Source organism: Platalea leucorodia (genome assembly GCF_965183815.1).
Source record: "Platalea leucorodia genome assembly, chromosome: 1".
Taxonomy (NCBI): domain Eukaryota; kingdom Metazoa; phylum Chordata; class Aves; order Pelecaniformes; family Threskiornithidae; genus Platalea; species Platalea leucorodia.
Window position 1 is genome coordinate 123117483 of NC_138823.1, and position 24068 is coordinate 123141550.

Here is a 24068-nt window from a genome sequence, read left to right on the forward strand (position 1 = left end):
AAGCATGCGAAATCTTCTTCTGGCTCTTCAGCAATGTTAGTGTGATTGGCTGCTATCCATATCCTTATAGACAAAAAGCGAATTTAGAGCATATAGGAACAGATGAAATTATTTGGTATATTCCGTGGCAGTTTCTTTGGAGGCTATTTGACTTGTCCGTAGAAGTCTCATCTCCGACGTGTTTATTCTGCCTTAAGTTAGTACTGCGAAGATCGATTAAAAAAACCTCTCCTCGGGATAAATGGCATGCTTAAATCTCTGGGAGAGTCAGTCTAGTACCTTCCTAAGTAGTAAATGTACACGTACTTATAAAAATAATTCACTAAGTAGCATTAATTGTCTCACTTTGGGGATTAGGAAATGTAAATTATTCTAATACTATAAAGCAATAATTATTAAATCACATAAACATGAGCTGAATACTTTTGTGTCCTCTGAGTCTTTACCTTGCCTTTGCAGTACCTTTGAGGTCGCTAAGAGTGCATGTAAGTTACACCTTCCTAAACTACACCTTGTTGTGTGCATTTGATTTTGTATTAATGCAAAGGTTGAGTCATCCTGGATTCCAGACACCCAGACAAGGAGAAATAAGTTTGCTATGGGAATTGTAGAGCAAATGTTCTACTAAAATTACAGCATTTGTCCATGCAGGTTATGTCAATAGTGAACCTGGTTCATTATTTCTGATTTTTTTTTTCCCCCCTCTAAATCTGAAAAATATAAATGATGCAAACATGGCTTCTTTTCATTGATTTTTTTTTTTTCAGCCTGTAGTTTAGTAGTAATTGAGCATGTGCAAAGATGAGAATTTTCAATCATTTAATAAGTGGCAATTTATAAATTAAGGATAATACAGTGTGTATGACAGCTACATTCAGAGTGCTGCAGCATTCATTTTCTTAAGCAATTGCAGAGAAGCTAAGATTACTCTTTACATTTATTAAAATATTTCATTAAATTTTAAGTAAATGGTAGGTTCCAAAAGGAGCTTGAGAGAAGTCAGATTTGAAGGGAATTCAGTCTCCAGCTTTTGTATACCTTCAAAACTGTCCCTTAATTTTTCATGTAAAACAGAATTCAACTGTTCTGTTTTATATAGATATATAAAACAGCATAGCATATCATACACTTACCTACATTTTTTGAAAGCTACAAGGCTGTTTTCTTTCACAATTAGAGCACAAATACAACAGTAGTTTCAATTTAGAGTTGACAGTTTGAAAATGAAGCTTTAAAGAAAACGTACTTCAGTAAATCTTTTCTCAGATTAGGGTATCATATCTCCTGGCTGCCTGTTAAGTGGCCTTGCTTTCAGTGCAGGTGTCTGAGTGGCTGGCTGGTGCAGCAGCGATCTTAGCAAACCCTGAATGCAACAAGGTGCACTCACCTTCTGCAGCTCTGTTTCTAATGGAAATTACTGCTTCCAAGATACATGGGCTATTTTGTTAACCCACACTTAAATGCTATTTTCATTAAATTAAGTAGAAGATATTTTTGAATGTTCTCAGCGGTGGTAGCTGACAATATAATATTAGGTGGCTAGCCAAGTTTCAAATATTAAGTGTGGAAAGTACTTACGTAAATGCCTTCCAGGAGAAAGTAACCATAGAAATGGCTCATACATTTTAAGCGTGCCATTCAGTTTACATTATTATACATGTTTATCGAGGGACTTACTATAATCTTCAACTCCTTGTGTAACACCCAAAGTGCTGCATGCAACACTGAGAAATACAGGAAACATTTTGATTTTACAAAAAATGGGAATAGTAAACACTATAGCTCTTGTCTGCTATTTAACAAAGATCCCATCTCTGGCAGCTTTTGCTGCGTGTTCTAATCGTGATCTTCATCTCTAATGCTTGGCTTGCAGGTTTTGAATGCTTTAGAAACTTTGTGTGTGTTACACAGATGCTTTTAAACAGCTGCTTACCTGCTTCTTGGTTGTAATTCTGATTTCTGACAGTATGCTTTTAAAATGTGGCTAATAACATGATGGCTAGCGACATTTCATCCAACAAGCTAAACTGAACTATATCTGCCTGAATTTGACATATACTTTTAAGTAGCTTTGTATTATAGGTGCTAGATGTATACCTGTAATTGATTAATTATTTTTAATTTTTATTATGGTTCATGTATTTGACTCTGGCTCAGAAAACATAGTCTTATGTTCTTGCACATACTGCTTAGCATGATATTCTGATGCTATCTACTGTGTTCTGGGATGACTGCTTGCAGTTTTTTCTCACAGCGATCCCCAGTTATCCAATTGCATTTTTATTGGTAGATCTAGGCTGGCAGACACAAAACACATAATTTGTGGAAAAGTTGCTGTATAAATGCAATTCAGCCCTATTGCAGTTATGTCATAAATTGGCTGCTCAAAATCACGGCAGTGTATGTTGAATCACTTCAGTGCTGTGAAGTTAATGATGTCAGCTTAAACCGGTTGACAGTCAGCTTTGGGACGTGGGGAGAAGTCAAAGGGGTGAATTTGGAATGCTTTGTCACGAGTCACAGAGGTATGCTTTATTCAAATCTCAGGAATGGTAAGGTTAGATAGTCTTGATAGTGACAGTTCCCTTGCTTTTCAGAAAACATGAGGTGAATAGACTGTAAGAGGGGGAAGTAATATCTACTTTGATTGAAACTCAAGGTCATTCGAGTGTATACTGCACTCCTGAGAGTTGTTTAAATGACAGAAATAAAATTCATTTTACTCTTGGATGCTGCAAGCCAGGTGGCTAACTGGGAGGGGGGTGAAAGGAAGTATAAGCATTGTTGGGAAAGGGAAGAAGCACTGAAAGTCTCCATCAGAAATCTGGGTAAGTACTATATGGGATATGGGATATTGGACTACTCTGAATGGCTGTATGTGTGTTTATATATTCCCAGGTGGAATGGAATAATTTTAAAAAAATCTAAATTTTAAAAAAAATTTTAAAAGATTTTTCATTATGAGGGTGGTGAAGCACTGGAATGGGTTGCTCAGAGAGACGGTAGATGCGCCATCCTTGGAAACATTCAAGGCCAGGCTGGATGGGGCTCTGAGCAACCTGATGTAGTTGAAGATGTCCCTGCCTATTGCAGGGAGATTGGACTAGATGACCTTTAAAGGTCCCTTCCATCCCAAAGCATTTCATGAGTCTATGATTCTATGGGAGGAAGAAAAAAAAAAAAAAGTTAGAGTTAGGTTTTCTAGCAACATGTGTTCTGAGAGAAACCTCCTCATCCTTGAAGCTATGTTGAAATGTGTAATTTATGTTTCAGTGCAACATGGCCTTTTCTCTTCTGATTTCACTCAAAGTAAAAAAACTAGGTTTTAGCAATAGTACTCTATATCACAGTAAACAAACAGAATTTTCCTATGATTGCTGATGTTGACTTAACGACTAGCAGCAACCTTATAGGTGCTCTTTTGAATTCTTAAAATTCACAGATGTCCCTTAATTGCTGATAATCAAAATATGCTTTCCAGCTCTGTGCTATAGCTATTATCTTCACCAAAGTGATGCTTCTGAAATGTGTAAGAAAAGCTGCTACTCAGAAGAGCTCATAGAATAACATCTGCTTATGGTCAGCCTTTAATCACTAAAACTAATGACTTTCCTTGCAGATTTTGATATAATTTTTATAGTAAAATTGCGTAAGAATAATTCCCCACAAGATGTTTTTTATAAGCTGTGTTCTCAATGCTGCATTCTGTGATTTAAAATATAACAGTGTGATTCCTGCTTGGCTGGATGGCAGCCAGTTGCTGTCCAAGATTTACTTGAACTTGCAAGCTCCTTCCTTTTGCTTCTCTAATTTTCAGTTCTGGATCACTGGAAGCAACTCAGGGCGGTGCAAACAACCTTGGCAGCCACTGTCTGCTTTTTCTCTTCTCTGTGGTTTTACTTCAAGATCCCAACACCCTACTTCCCTTGAGTTGTCTTTGATAGTAAATGGTAAGTCTCAGTAGGTGACTATTAGTAGGGTATAGTTAATATAACAGTTAGATTAGCAAATGCTCAAGAGAAGAGCTCACCTCTTTCCCTCTAGGGTGAACCTAGCAGTTACTAGTTATGTTTTGGTACAAACCTTACACTGGTAGCAAATGTCATGCATTACCTACACATGTGTGGAGTGTCCACAGGGAGCTCTAATGCAACAGGCAAAAAAGAAAATCTGTCTCCTGCAATAGACCCTGATCCCCGGACATCTCCCTCCAGTGGCAAAATGACCAGTGCTAGATTGATACTCATCATTTTGCAGAAAATGTATAGCCCACTCGCTCTGATTTGTGGGGAAAAGTAGTGCTTATTGATGCAGTTTGTCTGAATCATGCTCTTTCACTTTGAGTATTTATTATGGCAGTGAGCTCTTACTGAAAAGCTTTATCTTCTCCCCTGAAGACTTGTGGAGTAGCTCCATGAAACACTTAAGATAGCTGACACTATCAGAAGAATTTTATTTTCCTCCAGTGTTTCAGTACTTCGGTTTGTTTGTAAATCTTCCTCTTCCACAGGTAAAAACCTGAAGTTTATGTTGGTTTGGAAGGGAGAAGTGTTCTCCTCTTCAGATCTTAAGCAGCAAGACAGGATTCTCAGAATAACTAGCAAATTTTGGGAGGATGACAGGAAAAGCTTTTTTTTCTTCACCCGCCCCCCAGCCATAAAATGTGAAGCTGTTCAAGGGAAGCTGAATATTTCAGGGTATTGATTAAGATTAAAAGCATTCTCTAATTTAGAAAATCCAAGATTGTCTGTCTGCTAAAACATTCGCGGGCAAGATTTGAACTTTTTGTCCTAGTCTATCTCTGTGGACACAAGGTCTTTTCTGTAATTTCTCCCCCCCCCCCCCCCCCCCCCATTTCCTTTCTATCATTCACTAACTCATTTCTCAGGTGAGGAGAAGGACAGATTGAATACAGAAAGTATACATTTAGCCTTAAGTCTGGAATTGTGGTCATAAAGAAGCGTGGTAAGGAGTCTGCCTGAGGTAGCAGAGAGAAGTATCTGGTTTGTTTTGGTCTGAAGTGGGTGAGCTGTTTTGCCGAGATTTCTGGAGGCATTCTCAGGGATCCTGTCAGAACTGCTAGATCCTCTCTACTAACTAGCATGTGTGTTGCAAGGGCTGCGAACCTCTCTCTGGTGTCTCTCTATTTGTGTGATGTCTAGAAGTGGAGTTCTGTAGAACCTCACAGTGGACAGTCAGGTTGTCCTTGGGAGTGTTTTGCATCCAAATAAAGTGTCTGCATAAAGCCCCGGAGACCATTGACAATTACAGATGTCATATGCTCTTCAGTATTTGAAGATAGATCTGTTAAGTTTATCCTGTCTTTTGTTTTTCTGAACAGAGAGATGCTTTTGTAAAACAGATAGTTAGGTCAGCTCCTTTTCTTGCTGAGCTTCTGCCTGTTTTAAAGCATTGAAGGAAAGGAAGAGCTTCCTCCCGTATACCTGAGTTGCAACAGACTGAGAATTTCTTAGGAAGCTAGATTACTTTTCCTCCTCTGGTACTGGAAGGAATGTTTAAGGCTTCCAGACCTGTCAGCAAAAAAACCTCCCTTCTGCCCTTTTTGTTCCCTCCCCCAAATCCAATAACCTTATGGGCTAAAGCAATAGTATGCAGACTTACATAAGACAAAGTCTGATTATTGTAGCTGTGCCACTAACAGCAAGGGAGCTTGGAGGTGTGACTGATAAGCTACTGGATAGCAGACCAATGAGTAAGAAGTCTCTAGTCCATCAAATGAAAATTCAATGTTGACTTCATAAAATAGAATGATGTTATGTTGTAAGGATATGCAGTAAGTGTCCAAGTTACAGAATTTAAAGATATAAAATAGGAACGGAATGTGTAACGAGTGGCGCATAGGAGCATGTCTAGTATATGAATAAATTAACTAGCCAATTTAAAAAGTGCATGACAGGAGTTCTTAATTAACAGCTGCTCCCTGGAGTGTAAATCCTGTGCTGAGGTCCATGGAGAGCCCATAGTCCCTGGAAGTGCTGATGGCGACCAATGGAACAGCAGCGGCGTCAACGGAAGCAGCAGATTGGAGAGGGTATCTAAGAACAGGAAACAATTGAGCCAGACTGCCTCCTCCACACCTTGCTTTCTCCTGGTTGTCTTAGACTTGGCTTTTAGAATCAGTCCTAATGACATTTGCCCTCTGTTCTGTAAGGTTTTCCTCACAAGGAGCCATGCTGCGGAGCATGCAATGAGAAGGCTGAGCAAAAAAAGCCAAAACAAAACCTCAGAGGAAATAATGTTTTGTTAGCTGAGACAATGAAGACATGTAGCAACTGGCTTTTCAGTTGTTCCCTTAACAGAGATTATGTGGATTCGTGGTTAGGGAAAAGAGAACAAAATAGTGTGTGTGTGTCGGGGGGGAATCTTGTTTTCGTTCTCCTCCGAGGGAAGAAATAGAATTCTGAAAGCAGAGACAAGGACTGAAAAGAAAAAAAAATGTGCCTTGGTGATTAGCTGCCATCCTGATTGTCAGAGGTATAGTTCTGTTTGTTCCGTCACTTTTTGTGTCTCTGTCTGCAAATTACATGCCAAGTGAAAATTAACTTGCTCCTTTGAAGCTTCATTGGTAGGATGTATGTCTCTAAGCCTTAATAACTATTATATAACAAGTCATTCCAATTTTAATGTTCACTGTTTGCTTCTTTAAAATAATTGAGGTCAAGCTGGCTGCTAGCCTGAGGAGACAATAATGGAGAATTACGTGCTTATTCTCTGTAAAGGGAGGGAAGCAGTAATGAAGAAAGGACAATTGATATGGATGTCATTATCTGGTTCCATCTTTCCAAGATGCTTTCAGAATATCTCACTTGGAGTTCTAAGATCCTTTCTTAAAATATTTTTTTTCTCGTTAGCATAGTAATGCTCAGAGAGGCTACTGTGGGTCTTCATCCAGACTGAAGCTTTGCGGATAGAATTCCCTTCTGTTCACAGCTCAAGGCAGTTCTTTTTGGTCAAAAGCTCAGGTTTTATTGTAAGCAAAGTATACAGATGTGTTACTTGTGGAACTTAAGCATGTTTGTGGTCGTCTGGTCTTGTACGTGTTTCTACCCTAGGCACTTTTAAAGCTGAAATGCAAAATTCTCTTTATAAGAGATTTGTATTATATGTTGCAGTACTTCTAGCAGCAACCTCTGTGTATAGCTCTTCACTTTAGTTATATATTAAGCTGTAATTTTGCCTTCCTAACTTGCATGCTATTGATGGAATCCCATTAAAAGATCTATGTGATGTGACTTTACTGAAGAAAAGAAAAAAGTCCATAAATCCTTATCAGAAAATTTCTTTTTGTCAAGTAGTAAGAGGCACATAGCAAGTGACCTTGAGTAGTCTGAGAATGCTTTTCAGAAGTCAAGCCAAGGCAAAAGTTCTCTTGCTCTGCAGTGGTTAGGTATAAATGCTTAACTCAAATGCATTAAATTGGAAAAAAAAATCACTTTCATTGCAGTTGTAGAAGTTACCTTAATTTGTCAGACTTCTCAGTCTGAGAGGTATACCTTTTGAGCTGGTGATTAACAGTATTTACAATAGTCGTTTTGCATGTGTGTTTATGCTCTTTCCTTTTTCAGAATAAATAGTTGTAAGTGGGAAAGTTTCATGGAAATACTAAGTGGGAATTGTGAACTTCAGCTGAATTGGTAGCTAGTGTGTCAAATTAATGACTGGTATGATTGCTTTAGTGACATTGGAGTTCCAGGTATCTATATCTTACATTTTGATATATACTTGGTACATGTGTATATATATATATTTATTATACTTTTACATATGTTGGTTGTCTGTTTTAACTTTTAATTTTTACAGTATGACAGTTTGTGTTGTTGTTGATGAAATAGAGGTCAAGATTGCAAGAGGAGTCCTTGCTCAAGGTCAGAATTGATGACTATATTAGGTTTACATGGCGACCCAATGTACTGGGTTTCCAATGACTTAGAAGGTTTTTATTTTTTGTGTGTGGACTTTCTTCTGTCATTCATCTGCTTTTGCTTTTAAGAAAAGCAGTGTTCTGCATTAAAGAAAAGAAAAAACCAAACCCCTGTGGTATATGCTTGTTTAACGAGAACCAAGGTCCTGACTCATATATTACTGAAAACTTACTCTAGGGTGGTTTGAAAAGCTGGTCTCTCCTTGTGTCCTTTCCCAATGTCTTCTGAAATGTTTTTCTTTTGATACTATTGTCTAAAAGCAAGAAACTAATATTTCCAGAAAGTGTATGTGTGTGTGATAGAGAGAGAGAGATATTATGTTTTCATATAACACTTTATTTATTTTTAAAAAAACTCAAACCAACCAACCAACCAAAAAAACGCCCTAAAGAGTGAAGAAGCAAACTGACTGTTTCCCAGCCTTTGAAGGCAGTAAACTTCTTACAAGGGCAACTTGACTTATAGTTGGTAAGAAAGTGATCCGTGTTGCATTTCTGTTGCTATTTAAATGTCTAAAGCTTTTCCCCCACAGCTGTTTATTTTTATAGGTGCTCTGGTTTTCATATAAGTACTGTGGTGTTAATTTTCCCATGTTTTTAATAATTGTTTTCAACTTGCATGCAGTCAGTAATGGAAAGGATTTAAAAATAAAAATCACTGCATTAAATCTTTCAGAGGAATTGCCTAGAGATAAGGAGGCAGACAATGTGCTGCTAGTGGTGATGTGCGGAGAATACTACAGTAGAGAAAAAGAGTTATTAACTGATGGAGTCGAATGTCTCCTCGATGAATGATTTCTCGCATGTCACAGAGGAGCTTGACAATACAGAATTTCTGTGGGTTCTCAATGCTAAAAGAGTATTTTCCTTTTTCTCTGGAATGTTTTGGATTTTTTCATACATGTAGGTAGGTGTATCTTAATACCTACTGTAAAAATAATTCAGTATGTGTGAAGAGCAATACCAAAAAAGGAAAATACCATACTTTAAAATTTAAATTGCTCATGTGTGTGTCAGATTGTGGCTGGGGAGGTCTGAAGAATCCTCCTCAGGTTTTATATTCCACAAGAAGGGTAGGAAGATCTGAAGTATTTAAATAGTTATATAGAAAGACAGGATTGGTGACACTCCTTATTTTCTTGGCCGGCTCCACAAGGCCATGTATGACAAAGGGAGAGTGTCTGCTTGCCCTTTGAGGTAATATGGCTGATGTCATTCTTCCTTTGCTTCAGGGAGCTTGAAATCACTGTGTCTTGGGAGACACCCCTGAGACAGCTGTGGATCGGGAGGTTTTATAGATAGCTTAAAGCTGGCGTTTGCTTTAAGTTGTTGCAATGTGCTGTGTTAGTTGGGTGAAATCCTGTAGGATCAGTAATTCTAGAAAGAAGGATATTCTGATTATTGCAATACCTGTCTGGGCTGGACAAACAGACTTAGGCCTGTTAGTCCTGGAGTCTGGATAACAAGAGCATTTCCACTGTAAATAAAATTATGTCAAAAGCAGTCATGTGCTCTTCCATTTTGGTGTGGCTATTCAGTTTTCTTCCTTTGAGGTTTCTATTTATCTTTCTTTTAGGATGGGAGGAAAAATTTTTAACAGAGAGTTTATTGTGATACTTAATAATTGGGAATATCTCTCTTTCTAGTTTCAGAAACAAATTGAAGCCTTAAATAAAAAATGATATTCAGGTTTTGTAAGATGATTTCTCTGCATGGGAATGATTAATATATCATCTAGTATTTTAACAAAATATTGAATTACTGTAATTGTTTTCTTTTAGCACAGAAAATAGGACCTCAATTTTTCATTATTATTTCTTAAATTAATTTTAGCAACTAATTTTAGCTTGTTTACTGTATGAAAGAATGTTCTTTCTTCTTATTATGTCTGAAATACATTTCTTTGTATTCCTAGGGTATCTCATAGCTTGTTCTGCCTATCTTTCACCTACTGTGGGGGTGACCTTGAGAATAGAGTCATTTCTACTTACCCATTTGTTTGGGATCTTGTCACATAACTGTTTCGTCCCATACATCATGGCTGGCAGTGCGTTCACAACAGGGAGGTCCAGGAGGTGCAATTCCAGCTGCAAAGGAGTAGTTCGCAGTTGCTGTGGCTGGGGTGAGTAGGAAGAATAATCACACAGGATTTTAAGATCAGCCAGGGAAAGGACGAAGCAGGCAGCAACAGAAGCTGTGAATTGGCTGTTTTGGAGCAAGCGGTAGAGAGCGAATGACCGATGGAGGAAAACATCAGAGATGATTCCTGTTGAGTTCAGTCTTCTGTGAGGGAGTCATTGGGTGGCAGGTTTCTTTGAGGGTAGCGCTATGCGGAGGAATTGTATTGGATTTGCGTGGCAAGGTTTTGGCAGCAGGGGGGCTACAGGGGTGGCTTCTGTGAGAAACTGCTAGAAGCTTCCCCTGTGTCCAATAGAGCCAATGCCAGCTGGCTCCAAGACAGACCCACTGCTGGCCAAGGACGAGCCCATCAGTGACAGTGGTAGCGCCTCTGTGATAACATATTTACGAATGGGGGGAAATAAAACCTGCGCAATTGCATCCGGAGAGAGGAGTGAGACTATGTGAGAGGAGCAACTCTGCAGACACCAAGGTCCATGAAGAAGGAGGGGGAGGAGGTGCTCCAGGTGCCGGAGCAGAGATTCCCCTGCAGCCCGTGGTGACAGCCATGGTGAGGCAGGCTGTCCCCCTGCAGCCCATGGAGGTCCATGGTAGAGCAGATATCCACCTGCAGCCCATGGAGGACCCCACGCCAGAGCAGGTGGACCCACCCAAAGGAGGCTGTGACGCTGTGGGAAGTCTGCGCTGGAGCAGGCTCCTGGCAGGACCTGTGGACTTGTGAAGAGAGAGAGGAGCCCAGGCTGGAGCAGGTTTGCTGGCAGGACTTGTGACCCCGTGGGGGACCTGTGCTGGAGCAGCCTGTTCCTGAAGGACTGCACCCCATGGAAGGGACCCACGCTGGAGCAGTTTGTGAAGAACTGCAGCCCCTGGGAAGGACCCATGTTGGAGAAGTTTGTGTAGGACTGTCTCCTGTGGGAGGGTCCCCATGCTGGAGGAGGGGAAGAGTGTGAGGAGGAAGGAGCAGCAGAGACGACGTGTGATGAACTGACTGCAACCCCCATTCCCCATCCCCCTGTCCTGCTGTGAAGTTGAGCCAGGGAAGAAGGGGAGGGGTAGGGGGAAGGTGTTTTTAAGATTTGGTTTTATTTTCTCATTACCCTACTTTGGTTTTGTTTGGTAATAAATTAAACTAATTTCCCCAAGTTGAGTCTGTTTTGCCCGTGATGGTAAGGGGTGAGTGATCTCTCCCTGTCCTTATCTCAACGCATGAGCTTTTTGTTATATTTTTCTCTCCCCTGTTCAGTTGAGAAGGGGAGTGATAGAGTGGCTTGGTGAGCACCTGGCGTCCAGCCAAGGTTAACCCACCACAAGAATACAAACAATACCTGAGAATTTCTGGCGGGCTAAAAGGTCTGAATCTTCAAGGTTCAGGAAAAGCTGTTAATAGAGAACACGTAATGTGGTTTGCTTGTTCTCCTGCTGCAGGCTGAAGATGGAGAAAGGAGCAAACCATGCATATGAGCTGCTCTCTTCCTAGCCCAAGGCTTCCTCTTACTGAACGTTTTGCAGTTAGGTAAATACAGGCCTACTAATGTTGAACATATGCACACATATAATTCCTTTTAATACATGTAGCCTTGATAGTTCTGTCAGTTTTTCTATTTTATATCTAGCATAGAGCTAAGTTTCTGAAGTTTGTGTGCATTTATGGGAATATGCTGTTTCTTTTCCATACTACAAGAAGTTATTTACAGGTTAAGAGGGTGTGCCAAAGCTGAAACAAGAGTGGAAAGAGAAGTGGGTTGAGACCTGGTGAGGAGACGGGGGCAAATAGTCTTTGCTGTTGTAAAAAGTAGAGAACTACTACTTCGAGCTGTCTGTATTTGCAAATGGGGAGGATGGAGAGCTGTAAGGTACTAAAATAACCTTGTGTAAGAGCAAAGTAATTCAAAATTAAGCAAGTTATTTCACTTTGGAAAAACCAAAGTTACAATTTAAGTTTGCAAAGATCAAAGCTTTTCATTCTGGTTTTGAAACCAGCTTAGAGTGCTGATAGATGAAGCACTCTGCCTCCCCTTCCCCTGAGACAGCAAAAAGCAGACCCACAAGTAAGATAGAGGATTAATGCTATAGCTGCATGGCCTAGTGTCTGTCCTGTTAAGGCTTAATGTGTTTAATGAGTTTCGTCTAGCATGGTTTGGTGTTTTTGTATTAGCTCCTCTTTGATTTACATTTTTTAGAACAACCACACTTCAACTCTCTTCAAATCTTTGACAGTGACTTTTTAAAAAAAAAATTGGCAAGCATGTAAAAAAAGTTCAGTTATTTCAATAATATATGTTATTTTCCTTCCCCTTTTGCCACAGAGTTGTTCTGTGACTCTCTAGAATAGAGGAGGTTCTTCTTTTTTGTTCTGTTCATTCAGCACCTTAAACAGAGTGGTTTTGATGGGTGCTCGAGCAGTAAATATTCAGCAGGTTCTAATACTTTGAATCCTACACAGAAGTTGCCATTCCTGGTGTCTTCTGCTGTGTCAGGTCTGTAGAACAGCTGCTGGTATCACAACTATAATGTGAAGCTAAGTAGCATAGAAAGGATGAATCAAAAACGCTTCTTTAAAACTGTCTTAGGTCAGCTAGAGAATAGTTGACTCAGAGCAATACCTTGTTTTGGGTAAAAGGAGAATAAATTATTGATTTTACTTAAGTTTCTCATAATCTAGGAAGAATATAGTTGATAAAAGCCTGTAAAGCGTTGGGCTAGGTGATGACTGCAAACATTCAGTTAATTTTCCAAATGTTTCCTAAGCCCTCTGGCCAGTTTATCTTATTCTCCTGTCTTAGCCGCAGAAGAATATAGTTGTCCTTTATTACGTGGGAGGGGAAAATGGAAATGTTTGACATTTTAAAAGTTTTATTTATTTCCTATGGAAGCAAATCTTTGGAAATGTAAGCTGTTTCTCACAAAAAAAAAAAAAAAAAAAAAAAGGTAGGAAAACTAGCCACTTAGAAATGAAAACAGATTTCTGTTGCTGTGAAGCATGAGAATGTCAGGTTTTCAACTTCACACTCTTATTTGGGATGGGAAAAGGAGGGAAGCAGTTTTCCATACAATTTATATTGTGCAGTCTTCCCAGGAGAAGATGATCTTTTTTCTCCTAGCCATTCTTTGAGTTTGCCTCCCTGAGCTCTCCTCCCGAGGGAGGAAAATTTGCATGTGTGTGTCTGTGGTGCTCTTGTTTTTGTTTTAGCTTTGAAGCAACCCTCTGTCTGTGCTGTGGAGCTCAGTTACACGGTGTGTGACTTCTCAAAGCAGAGCACTGCCTGGGGTTCTAGTAGTTCCCTAAAGCTGCGTATCGAGGGTCTGTGTCACCTTCTGACTGATCTTGTTTTCTGTCAAAGGGAATTAAAGTTGTGGCTTCTACTGAAGCTTTGGCCTCTGTTTCAAATGTTGACTATTAAAATGTCATTATTGTAACCTTCAGCAAGGCATTTAGCTAAATTTCCTTGTGAACATTGCAACAATGGCTTTTCACTTAATTCTACTCCAAGTTGTTTGCAAGGATGGGTATTTGTGTCTTTGAGTTTAGTTTCCTTTCTTGCTTTTCAGTGCGTTCGATGTATACTTTTTTAATCAGTCTATTTACGACAGTGTAGGGACACTACAGGAAGCACACCATACTTTGAAAATATAATACTGATAATAAAAAAGCCATGAAGTTCATAATACATTTTTACAGTATAGTAGCTTGGACAAATAGAGCTTGAATCTTTGTTGCTTACGAAGTCTTCAAGTATTTTTTCTGAAAGCTTTGGATACCTCAAGTATGAACCTATAAGTTTTTGCAATAAGTTTTTTGCAAGGTAAGTGTAAGAGAAGAGGCTTGTCATGTGCATGTATAATTTCCTACAGGCTGTAAAAACGGAGGGAGAAGTTTTAAACATCTCCTTTTTCTTTTGGCTTTAGGAAGGATTTTGGAAGCTTGCCAATTTGTTTAAAGAACAGCCTGCTCAAATAATTTTGGTTTTGTCTGCTATATAAGCATGCATTTCATCTTCATCTGGATGGTCCAAATCTAGAAACAGATTTTCTCCCTGTCAGCTGGTATTCATATCTGATAGTAAATAAGTACTCTAAGTGGCATCCTATGCTAATGTCTGTAAACTTACAAGTTACCTTATTTTATAAAAACAAGTCCTTACTGATGCTTGAGAAATGAAAAATGTCTGTTCTTAAATTGTGATTAGATATTCTATGTAGGAAAGAAGGAGGAGGGTCAACGTAGCTTCCTTGGGTGTCTCAGATCACATATAAAGGAAAGAAAATCTAAGCCTAAATTAATAATGGAGAAGAAAGTAGAATTTTCATACTTTTCGTTATGAAGACTTTCAGAAAGTATGAGTCACACTATTAAACCTTCTGTGAACCTACTATTTTAAGAGACGATTTTCTCTAACATAGTCTTGACATTTTTACAGGCCTTTGGTAGTCTCAAGCCCTTCGTTTTTGTAGGTGAGTATACGGTATGTTTGGATCAGAACATTAACATCCATTTGTGGTAGTTCTTCACATTTAGTCACTATATCAACCCATAAGAATTTAACAGCTATATAATGATATTTCCTATGACAGTAGATGTTTTTGGACCTTTACAGATCATGAGCCAAGTTGAGGGACAACAGAAGAATCTTGTACAAGCCATTGAAGCTCTCCCAAGTTCTGGACCCCTTTCTGCCTTGGATCAGGACTTGCTGCTTTTAAAAGCTACCTCTGCTGCCACCCTGAGCTGCCTTGGAGAATGCCTGACTCTATTACAGCAAAGCATGCATCAAGTGGGACAGCATCATAACAGGACACTGTCATCAGGTGAGCACAAGCTCTCTTGGGTGTTATTTTATGTGCCTTGGGGTTTTTTATTATGATACTGAAGGAGGCAAAATTAACCATTCCTCAGAGAGGCAAGTTGGGGTGAGCAGCTTGTAAGCTTCTACAGCCTCAAGTATCATATTTTTTTTTCTCTGCCTAACAAAAGATGCAAAATCTATTGAAATCAGAAGAGAGGAGGAAAAGAGATTGTCCTAAGTCATCTCAGGCAAATCAGGTTCTGAAGACAGCAAGACAAACAAAAAGGGGCATGGAGAACAGGTAGATGAGCCTGTATTTTTAATGACAGTACAGAAGCTGCTTGGTTGTTTCATTTTGCCCTTTTTTTTTTTTTTTTTTTAAATTGAAATCACCATACTGATTTGTTTGATAAAAATACATGTAATATTATGCAATGCTACCATGAAAATCTATTTCTAGTTTTCTACATGGAAGGATGCTGCTGAGGCAGATTTATTCCAGTCTGTTTTTTTTCTTTAAATCTGGAAAGAGTTCTCCATGCTGCTATTTAAAAAAAAAAAAAAATCTGTGGCAAATTTTTATAAGCCTAAAATGTCAAACAGCATGATTCTGCATTGAGCTCTGCAGACATGAACCTCTCGGTCCCCATGTAGCTCAATTTTTTCAGTTCACCCAGTTCTACATCTCTCTCCGTAATGTCAGAGGTTGGACCTTTAGCTTTCTGAAAAGGTATTCAGTGTTTTTCCATACACGAACTGCACTACTTAGTCTAAGAGCAGGAGCAGGACTTAATATAAGAGGAGAAGCAGTAGCAGAACTCTGGATATGGGACGACTTTTTGTTTTCTTCAGGTGCTTCAACAACATCCCCCCAACCTGTCCTTACTTTGCAGCAGGTTTACTACAGGGCAGGATATGCCCTCAGGGCTGCTGAGACAGCTAGGTAGGAAGCCCTCTGAAGAATTCCCATTGTGGGGAGAATAGAAATGTGAGAGGGTCAGCTGAGAAGTAGGCAAATGAAGCAAAAAGGGTTCTTGGAAAAAAACAGTGTAAAAACTTTGACACCTATACTATGGTATATCATGACTTTTCCGCATCCAGATTCTGATATATTTCAGAAAGGAACATAAATAAACAAAACATTTTCTTATTTTCTGTACTCTGGTTTTCTTGTAGAAAATGCAAAAAAACCTTTGCACATATCTAAATAGTAATGATAAAGTGCATTTAATTGAATTCTTTGATATAATTTCATTTCAAAAGAGAATGGTTTGGAACAAAGATGAAAAGCATCCTTCAAAGAAAAGTCACTTTCTAGTTTCAAAGTCCCCGAAGGTTGTTTTTCATGTCCATGTGATCTAAGTGAACTGTCAGAGATAGACGACTTGAGTTGTAAATGTCCTTGAATCTGTGTCCAAATAATCTTCTGTTAAATCAGTGTCTGTATTTTGACTTGATTAATAATTTTTGAGGATCTGTGTACAAGAACAGAGAAAAGCAAGCATAACATTAGTAGTTGCTGAAAGGAAATCCCGTATTTTTTTTGAAAAAAGTGGAAAGCCACGGCTATAAAGTACGTAATAAAATTTAATAGGTGTTTTTGTTTGTTCCTCCTAAGACATTAAACTTGTACAAGAATCCTTTCAAGAATCAAAATTCTGTAGCACTGGCTCACACCAGCATCTTTGGTGTAACTGTGAGAACCTGAATTCAAACAATTAATTCTTCAGTGTGTCTGTGTGCTTATTCTTTGGTATGTAATTTAAATTAAAAAAAAGGAACTAAAAGCTGCTGAAATATTTAGCCTCTTCTTCCTGACTGAAAGAGTCTGTGAAACGATTTCTTTCCCCCCCCGCCTTGTTATGCAACACAGTTACTTGAAAGAACCTGGCCTATAAGTCTTGATTACTGGTTTTCCTACACACTTAATCTTGTCCGGGCGTACTTTTATAGACTTAACATTTCTGATGAGTCAGTAGAGTTTCAGAGTCATCAAGGCTGCATAAACTCATACTTAATCAGACTAGTGCCTTTAAATAATCCTCTAGCAAACTCTAGTTCTGAGAGATGATATATTTAATGTTGATTCTGTGTCCTCCAGGTGAATTTTTTTAATTTCATACCCAGAAGGTGCAACCAAAAGATGGCCTTTACTGTTACCTGTTGATACTGTCAGGTGAAAATGACTTTTATTAGTTTAAAAGCCGTATGTTCCTCTGATAGGAAGTCATGAACGCCTTTCCCATGCGATGTGATGGCACTGTGCAACTTATTGCCAAATGTTTCCATCCCAGTGCTCTCATTACCTGCTGCATAGTGTCCAAGATGCTAGTGGGCATTGTGGGGCAGGATCCACAGAATTTTGTAGAGAGAGACAAGATAGGAATTCCATAAATTATTTTCTTGCTTCTAGCCTACAGTTCATGAAAGCAGTCCAGTCCAGCAAAGCAGCACAGTCCTGCTCATGTGGAGTGTGAGAAATAATCAATGGCTTGGCTTTGGTGATTTGAACTTACCCTTGAGTTCACCTTCCTTCAGCATCAAAAGTTCTCACTATTATGCCATAAAGAGAGAGAACTGCCTGAAAAGTAGATATATATCTACTTTCTCTGCTTTCTCTGTACCTTTGCTCTGCTTGTGTCCTTGAAGTCTTTATGGCCGATTATGCAAGGATTGCTGACTTCTCTGTGCACCATAAGCCTTGCAATCTTACTGCTTCTAAAGCAAGGACTTAAAGTAGCTGAGAGTTTCTGACTTAGTAATTACAGAATGCACTTGTGAAGATTATAATTAAATAGTATCTATTTTAAACAGATTCCCAGACTTTTATTGTTTTAAACAGAAAAAAAGTCTCCTTTTGATGTAAAATATTTTCATTGCTTTGTTTTCCAGTAATGTGAGTAGAAAGAAAGCAGCTTGGCATTCAGTTTAGTGGAATCTTATCCAGAATGTAAGATTGTGTAGGTCTTGACTTTAAATAATTTTATGGCATCCTTTGTCATTGAATAGTTTGAGGATGACGTGATTTTTCCTCTTCATTTTCATATTTCTCACAAGCTGTCAGTCTTAGACCTCAAGTCTACAAGCAGACATGAAGATTAAACTGAAGTCTTCAATCTTGTCTTGAAGGGTAGTCAATACATGTTTTATTTCCACTCTAAAGCTTCAAGGAAGGGTTTTTGTGATTGTCTTTTTTGTTAGTGCTCGACTTTGGAAGTGCATCAACAAGAACAGTCAACGAAGCAAAATCCTGTCTGTGTTTGTACTTTCGAGTCAAAATAATGTCAAATAATGTCGAATTCATTTCTAGCTGTCGTTATTAAAGGTATGTGCATTGATCACTGGCTAAATTCTTTGTAACTCTTTTCTTTCATTGAAAAATGTGCTGGAAGTGTTGCTTACATAAAGTGTGAGTTGAGGATGAGGGATTGCATCCATACAAGCTTCTTTGGGTTTGGGAATTTTGTTCTTTTTGTAGGAGGGAGAAAAATGTCAAGGATTTTCTTATTGGCCAAGAATGTCACCACTGAGGTACATGTAAAGTATTTGCTAATCAGCATTAAGTGCCTTGTGACAAGCTTGAGTTCATTTAGCATGCAAACAGGAAACAGATGCCTTTAAAATAAAAATGTGGAGAAGAAACGTTTGTCTTCAAACATTAAAACTTTTAGTGTTATTTTTTCTGCCTGTGTAGCCTTTGGCAGAAGAGTATCTCTAGAGCCTATTGAGTGCTATGGTTAACATCCTTCCCTCCCAAACTGTGAACAGAGCAAACTTCAGTGTTTGTTTTAAAGTAGCTTTACCAGCTTATGTTGTGTTTTAAGTCTGCTTTTTTATTTTAGTGTTTTGGCAGACAGAATCCTGTCTTGTAGTAGCAGCCTGCACAGATAAATTCATTCTTTTAGTCTGTGTTTCACATTAGCCATTCATTTACTGAATAAAGCATCTCCCTGATAGGAATTCCCTCCTGTATTTTTCTGTTTCTCACTTGCCCACTTTTTGAAAGTGTAAAATAGAATGTTTCTTTTTTCTGAGGATTTTTTAAAAACAAACCCCAAACCCTCCCTCAGTATGGATTTTCTGAAGTTCATTTGAATGTGCAAATGCCACTTATTTTGGCTCCCATGGCAGCAAATGGATTGAAGATGAAGGGGGGGGGGGAATGTACTCGAACTTTATTTTATCAGGTTCTCTGCCTTCTTTTTGGAGAGAATAAATGGGACAGGAAAGACAAAATCTAGATGCTTTCAATCTGGTGACAAATGACAACTAGGGATTCTCCTGCAGCTGAGATGGCAGGAGGAGAGAAAAATGAGCAGAGTTGTCCTCTTTCTTGCTTAACCCCTCCCCACCCCCCAACCCCCAAATGCTTGTGGGACAGGGAAGGGTGAGGAATGATGACAGGGGAGAACGTATTCTTTGTTACTGGTGTAATTTACTAAATTTGGCATGGTCAGTCAGGTCTCCCTTAAATGCATCATCGCTAGACTTGCTTCTGTCGAGAATAACCAAAACAATTTGCTGTTCTATCTAAATGCTAATACATTACTCCTCATATGTTCTTCTTTCTTTGGAAGATAACGTTATTTTCTAGTCCCCACACAGCATTAGCAAATACGTTGTCTTTCTAATCTGCAAAGCAGATGTGCAGCTGCCACTTGTTGTTGCTGTTTCAGCCTGCTGTAGGATTCAGCGGAGAGACAAAACTGTCGCATCCACCCCTGGCAGGGGAAGGAGTCCAGATCTAATCTTGGCCTCTCCTTGAGGCCTACCACTGCATTGTTAAGGGGATATTTGTTGGAGTATAGTTACAGTATATTGTGAGAGTTCTATCAATAGATGTTAGCTTACAATTGTGCCGGGAAAAAACATAAGGGTTTTTTTTTTTTTTTAGTCTATAAACCAAGACCAAAGGCCTTAAAAATAGAAAGGTTTTCATTATAGAATTGAGGTAGGTGTTAAGCATATTTCATGTATCCATCATCATGCAAAAATGTAGTTTGAAGGTACATCAGGTATCCAGAGAATCAGAACCAACAAAAGAAAATTATCAACATTGCTTAACTGAAAAATCTCCTGTAAACTGCCTCTTTGGGGAGAATTTCCCTCCCTCCTGCTCTGTGTACCTATGAAAGGGAAACACGTTTCTCCTGAGGGCATTTGTGTGGGATACAGCTTATTGTGCCATCTGAAATAGATGGGGTTTTGTGAACTATAGCATTGCTATAGGGAAAGGAGAGTGGGCTGTGTCTGGATGCTGTACTTCTCTTACGTAGAAGCGTTCTCGTGTGCCTTGGTGGATTTGTCTGCTGCATGTTAATCACAGTGGAAATCGGTGTAAAGGATAAGCAGGAAAGAAGCTCATTTTGGGGTATTTTCTATAAGAACTCTCATTTTGTCTGTACATATGCACTGAACTTCCAGAGGAATCAGGCTTGGGTTTTCAGTACTGGAACCACAGAACCAACACCATGCAGGTAGAAGAGATCTGGCTGATTTTACTAGTAGTGTATTTGGTACATCCTTTCTTATTTTTGCATAGTTTACTGCAGAAACATGTTTTACTTTAATTAGTGTAGTGCTTTGCATAGTCTTAAAGGAAATGTGAATGCTTTTATATAATTTGTGACTGCCTTTCTGGAGAATTTCTTTAGAATTATGAAATGTATCAAAATAAGACTTGAATTTACTTTTCTGTCAGCTGTCTTTGGCTATGACTGAGAACAGAGCAAAAATCTGGCTTAAAAATAAAACAGTGACAGCAATTTCTTCTTATTCTTATCCAACTCTGAAGATAAACTTTCTTTCTCATAATATATTTAGTTTTTATGTCCTTTGTTTTATTCTTGAAGTCTTTAAAAGAACAGGAATTGAACTAGTGATAGAAAATTTTGAGCATCATAAAGTGGCAAAGATGGCAACTCCTGAAAAGTAGGCTGCTATATTAGATATATGGCAACTCCCTTGGGATGATATGAGAATGCTGACATCTCAGAGTAAGATTTGTAGATTAAAGATCATCAAAGGTTCCCTGATGGCACTTTGAAACTAGGCATGGAATTTTTTTCAACTTGTTCAGAGAGCTGACTTTTTATTTATTTAGGTTTCTGTGGCCTATGACTAATATCTTTTACTGCATGTGTCTCTTTTGTGAAGTAGCCAAGTTTCAGGCAGAGAGAATTTAACAGAACAATTTTTCTCATATGCAGAGGTGTTGAGGAAACAGATGTGCTTTATCCTTTGGACCGTAACTCTTGGCATCCTATTGGTGTTGGCTGGGTCATAATGTGTTGTTAAGATCTATTTAAAAATTGATTAGGCTGACAAGATTTGCTGCTTTGTGAGGGTAGCATTGCCCTTGGGACAGGTGGAAAAACATGCTCGCATAGCTCTAACAGTTTCTGTAAGAGAGTCTCTAAAATGCGTGGAGCAAGATGAAGTAAATAGTCTTTTTACGGTGAGTTTGTACTAAAGAGGAAAACTAGTATAGTGTTTTTAAAAATATGTAAGTGATGGTGAAGTAAATGTTCACACTTAAAAATTTCCCCTGAAGCAAGGTATTTATTCAAGTGTGAGCTTTTTCTTGTGCTTATTTACAGAAATTAGATTTAAAAAAAAAAATATTAATTAAAAAAACCTGTTTACAGTGAAGGCCGAATAGATTGTGTGTGTAGAGAGAAAATGGATAGCCCAAGGAAATGATTGGATGACTTATTTTCAAAGATTGGCATATGGAGAAATCAGTTCAATTTTTTTTTTAGTCTCTCTGTAACAGGAAAATAGCATCAATAATCCAATATTCAGCTGTTTGACAGGGAGAAACAGAAAAATAGACTGAGATTTGTTACTGCAAAGTAATGAAGAGCGAGAAGTATAGGCATGCTCCATAAAACTCTTTGTGGCTATTCAAAAGTGAAACAAGTTTATTTTAACTTTTTTTTTTTTTCCTCTTTAGAATCTGTACTAATTAACATCAAAAAGAGTAAACATTTTTTAACTGTTTAGATATGTGAATTCCCTCCAAGGAACCAACATTTTAATCTGAAATTTTCCAATTTAGTTTTATTGTTCTTGCTGATGATACGCTTCCTTCCTTCCATGCAGTGAGACTCCATTTTGAATCTGCCAAAACAATTCAGATTATCCTCTGAATCAGAGCTTGTTTTGAGGGATCTGGGGTTATCTTTTGTTCCTAGCAGCAAATTGCTCAAGACCTGAGGAGCAAGCAAAGAGACACTATGACTACAGTCACTGTGCTCTTCATCCCTTGCCCTGTTATACCAACATCCTGTTTTAACTCCATCTTTGGAGTGGGGGCAGATGTTAGCCTCCTGATGCGTAGGACCAATGTGTAGAGCCAATCCAAGAAAATGACCTTTTGTCTGATACTTGCGTTTTCTCTCACATGGTTCAAGTAACTTGACTGCAACTTGTAACATCTACTGGCGTAGTCCTCAAAGTCATTGAAACCCGAAAAGCTTTGCAGTATGTGACCTGACAGCAGAGCCACAGAGATGCTCTTTGGCAATGAGAAATTTGAGTCACTGTGTGAAATTTACATTTAAAAAACCAACCAACCAACCAAAAAACCCAAACAACAACAAAAAAACCCAAACTGTTGGTTACTCAGATCTTTGAAAATAATTTTATACTTAACTGTTTGCTTATGCTTTCTTTGGCAAAAGATGGTGCCACAAAGTCACGCTAAGCAAGTGGACCTGAAATTTTGTCATGTCATCGTAACTTAGTGCCATTTCAGATAAGAGGAATGTTCTGTAATTATTTTATCTTTAGAATTTGGTAAGAGGTCAGCTATAGGATTTGTGGCCCATTTTTTAATAGTATAAGTGTTAATACAACATTACCTCATCTGATCAAACCATTTACTTTAATTAAGAGGCAGCCTCTAGTAACCCCTGCTGATATGGAGAGGAAAAATTGCATGTTCTTTAATGTACTTTGTGTGGATTTGTGTCATCTTAAAAAGTTGTCGGTGATGAGAGACGGAGATCCTCCCTGTGGCACTAATTGTATTTTCATATACAAATGATGTTAATGACTGAAGAGCTGCGATTTACTTATCCATATCTCTGCATTTTATAGCAGCATGTAATTAATAGCTGAAATTTAAGCCCTATGCTGAGGGCTACTGATTTGAATGTTGACACTATGTTTTAGAGCAGTAAGGGAGGAAAAACTGTGCAGTTGCCTTAGCTGATTGTTCTTTCTGTCTTGGCATCCTTAAATACTGGCCCATCCTGGAAATCAGGTGCCCCCAGAAATAAGGGTTGTTCTGATGTCTAGTTCTGTTTGATTCATATTTAATGTGTATCTTTCTAACGAGACCTCTTCTAAACTGTGGTCTTGGGACCAGTAAAGCATTTTAACACTTAATCTAGAAAGAGGTTTTAATAGTACAGACAGAAATAAAATACAGCTGCTAAGCTTAAAACTCTGATTTCAGGCAGGAGAGATTAAGGGTTTACTTGGATAACTTCGTAACTGTGAAGATAGTGGACAGAGAATAGTTGCTTAATTACCAAGGTGTGCCAGATTGTATAATCTTTATGTATAATTCTATCTGGTGGTAGGAGTAACATTTAAAAATCTTACTTCATTGACTTTTTAAAAAAAAAAAAATTATCACAGAGAAATTGGTATAGAAGATGCTAGAGTATTTTTGTTACTAAAGTAAAACTGTGGATGGAAGCAGAGAACAGATAGTCGTTCATTTATATTAGTAGAATGGTGAGATGAATGGAAGAAATCTGTAATCTTTCTCTTGTAAGTTGACACCCATTTTCTGCTTCAGAAGGTATCCTGGGATGGCCTGGGCCCAAGTCGCACTCCACAGACCAACTGAAAAATGGTGCCCTCAGCTCCTTATCGTCTGCTAGTGCCAACATTACATGGGCAATAGTACCATCTGCAGCCCAGGATGGACAGGCATTGCAACCGAATACAGAGGTAAGCATGCTAGGTCTCTGTCGGCCATTTCTCTTGTCTCTGAGACTTGACAGTGGTTAGGTGCAAACCATGTACAATAGTGGGTGCTTTTATTAATTACTTATTGTACTTTTTTCTTTATAGTATCCTCTTTGTTTCAAATTAGTTGTGAAAATGCTAGGTTTCGTGCAAAAGTGCACTCTAAAAATAGAAAAATATGTTGACGATATTCCTGTGTGCGCTTGCTTCTCTGAGGT

At 38.5% G+C, this 24068-nt stretch overlaps 1 protein-coding gene across 2 annotated transcripts in view; it reads left to right on the forward strand.

Annotated features, from left to right (window-relative positions):
* Window positions 1–24068, forward strand: part of OSBPL10 (oxysterol binding protein like 10) — a 122558-nt gene that overhangs the window by 55876 nt on the left and 42614 nt on the right. Inside the window, exons 5-6 of one of the 2 annotated variants that reach the window (XM_082326072.1) lie at window positions 14677–14887; window positions 23678–23832. In XM_082326072.1, coding sequence (XP_082182198.1) covers window positions 14677–14887; window positions 23678–23832 — 366 coding nt within the window. The remainder of the gene's footprint in view (window positions 1–14676; window positions 14888–23677; window positions 23833–24068) is intronic. The other variant, XM_082326073.1, reaches the window with a different exon arrangement.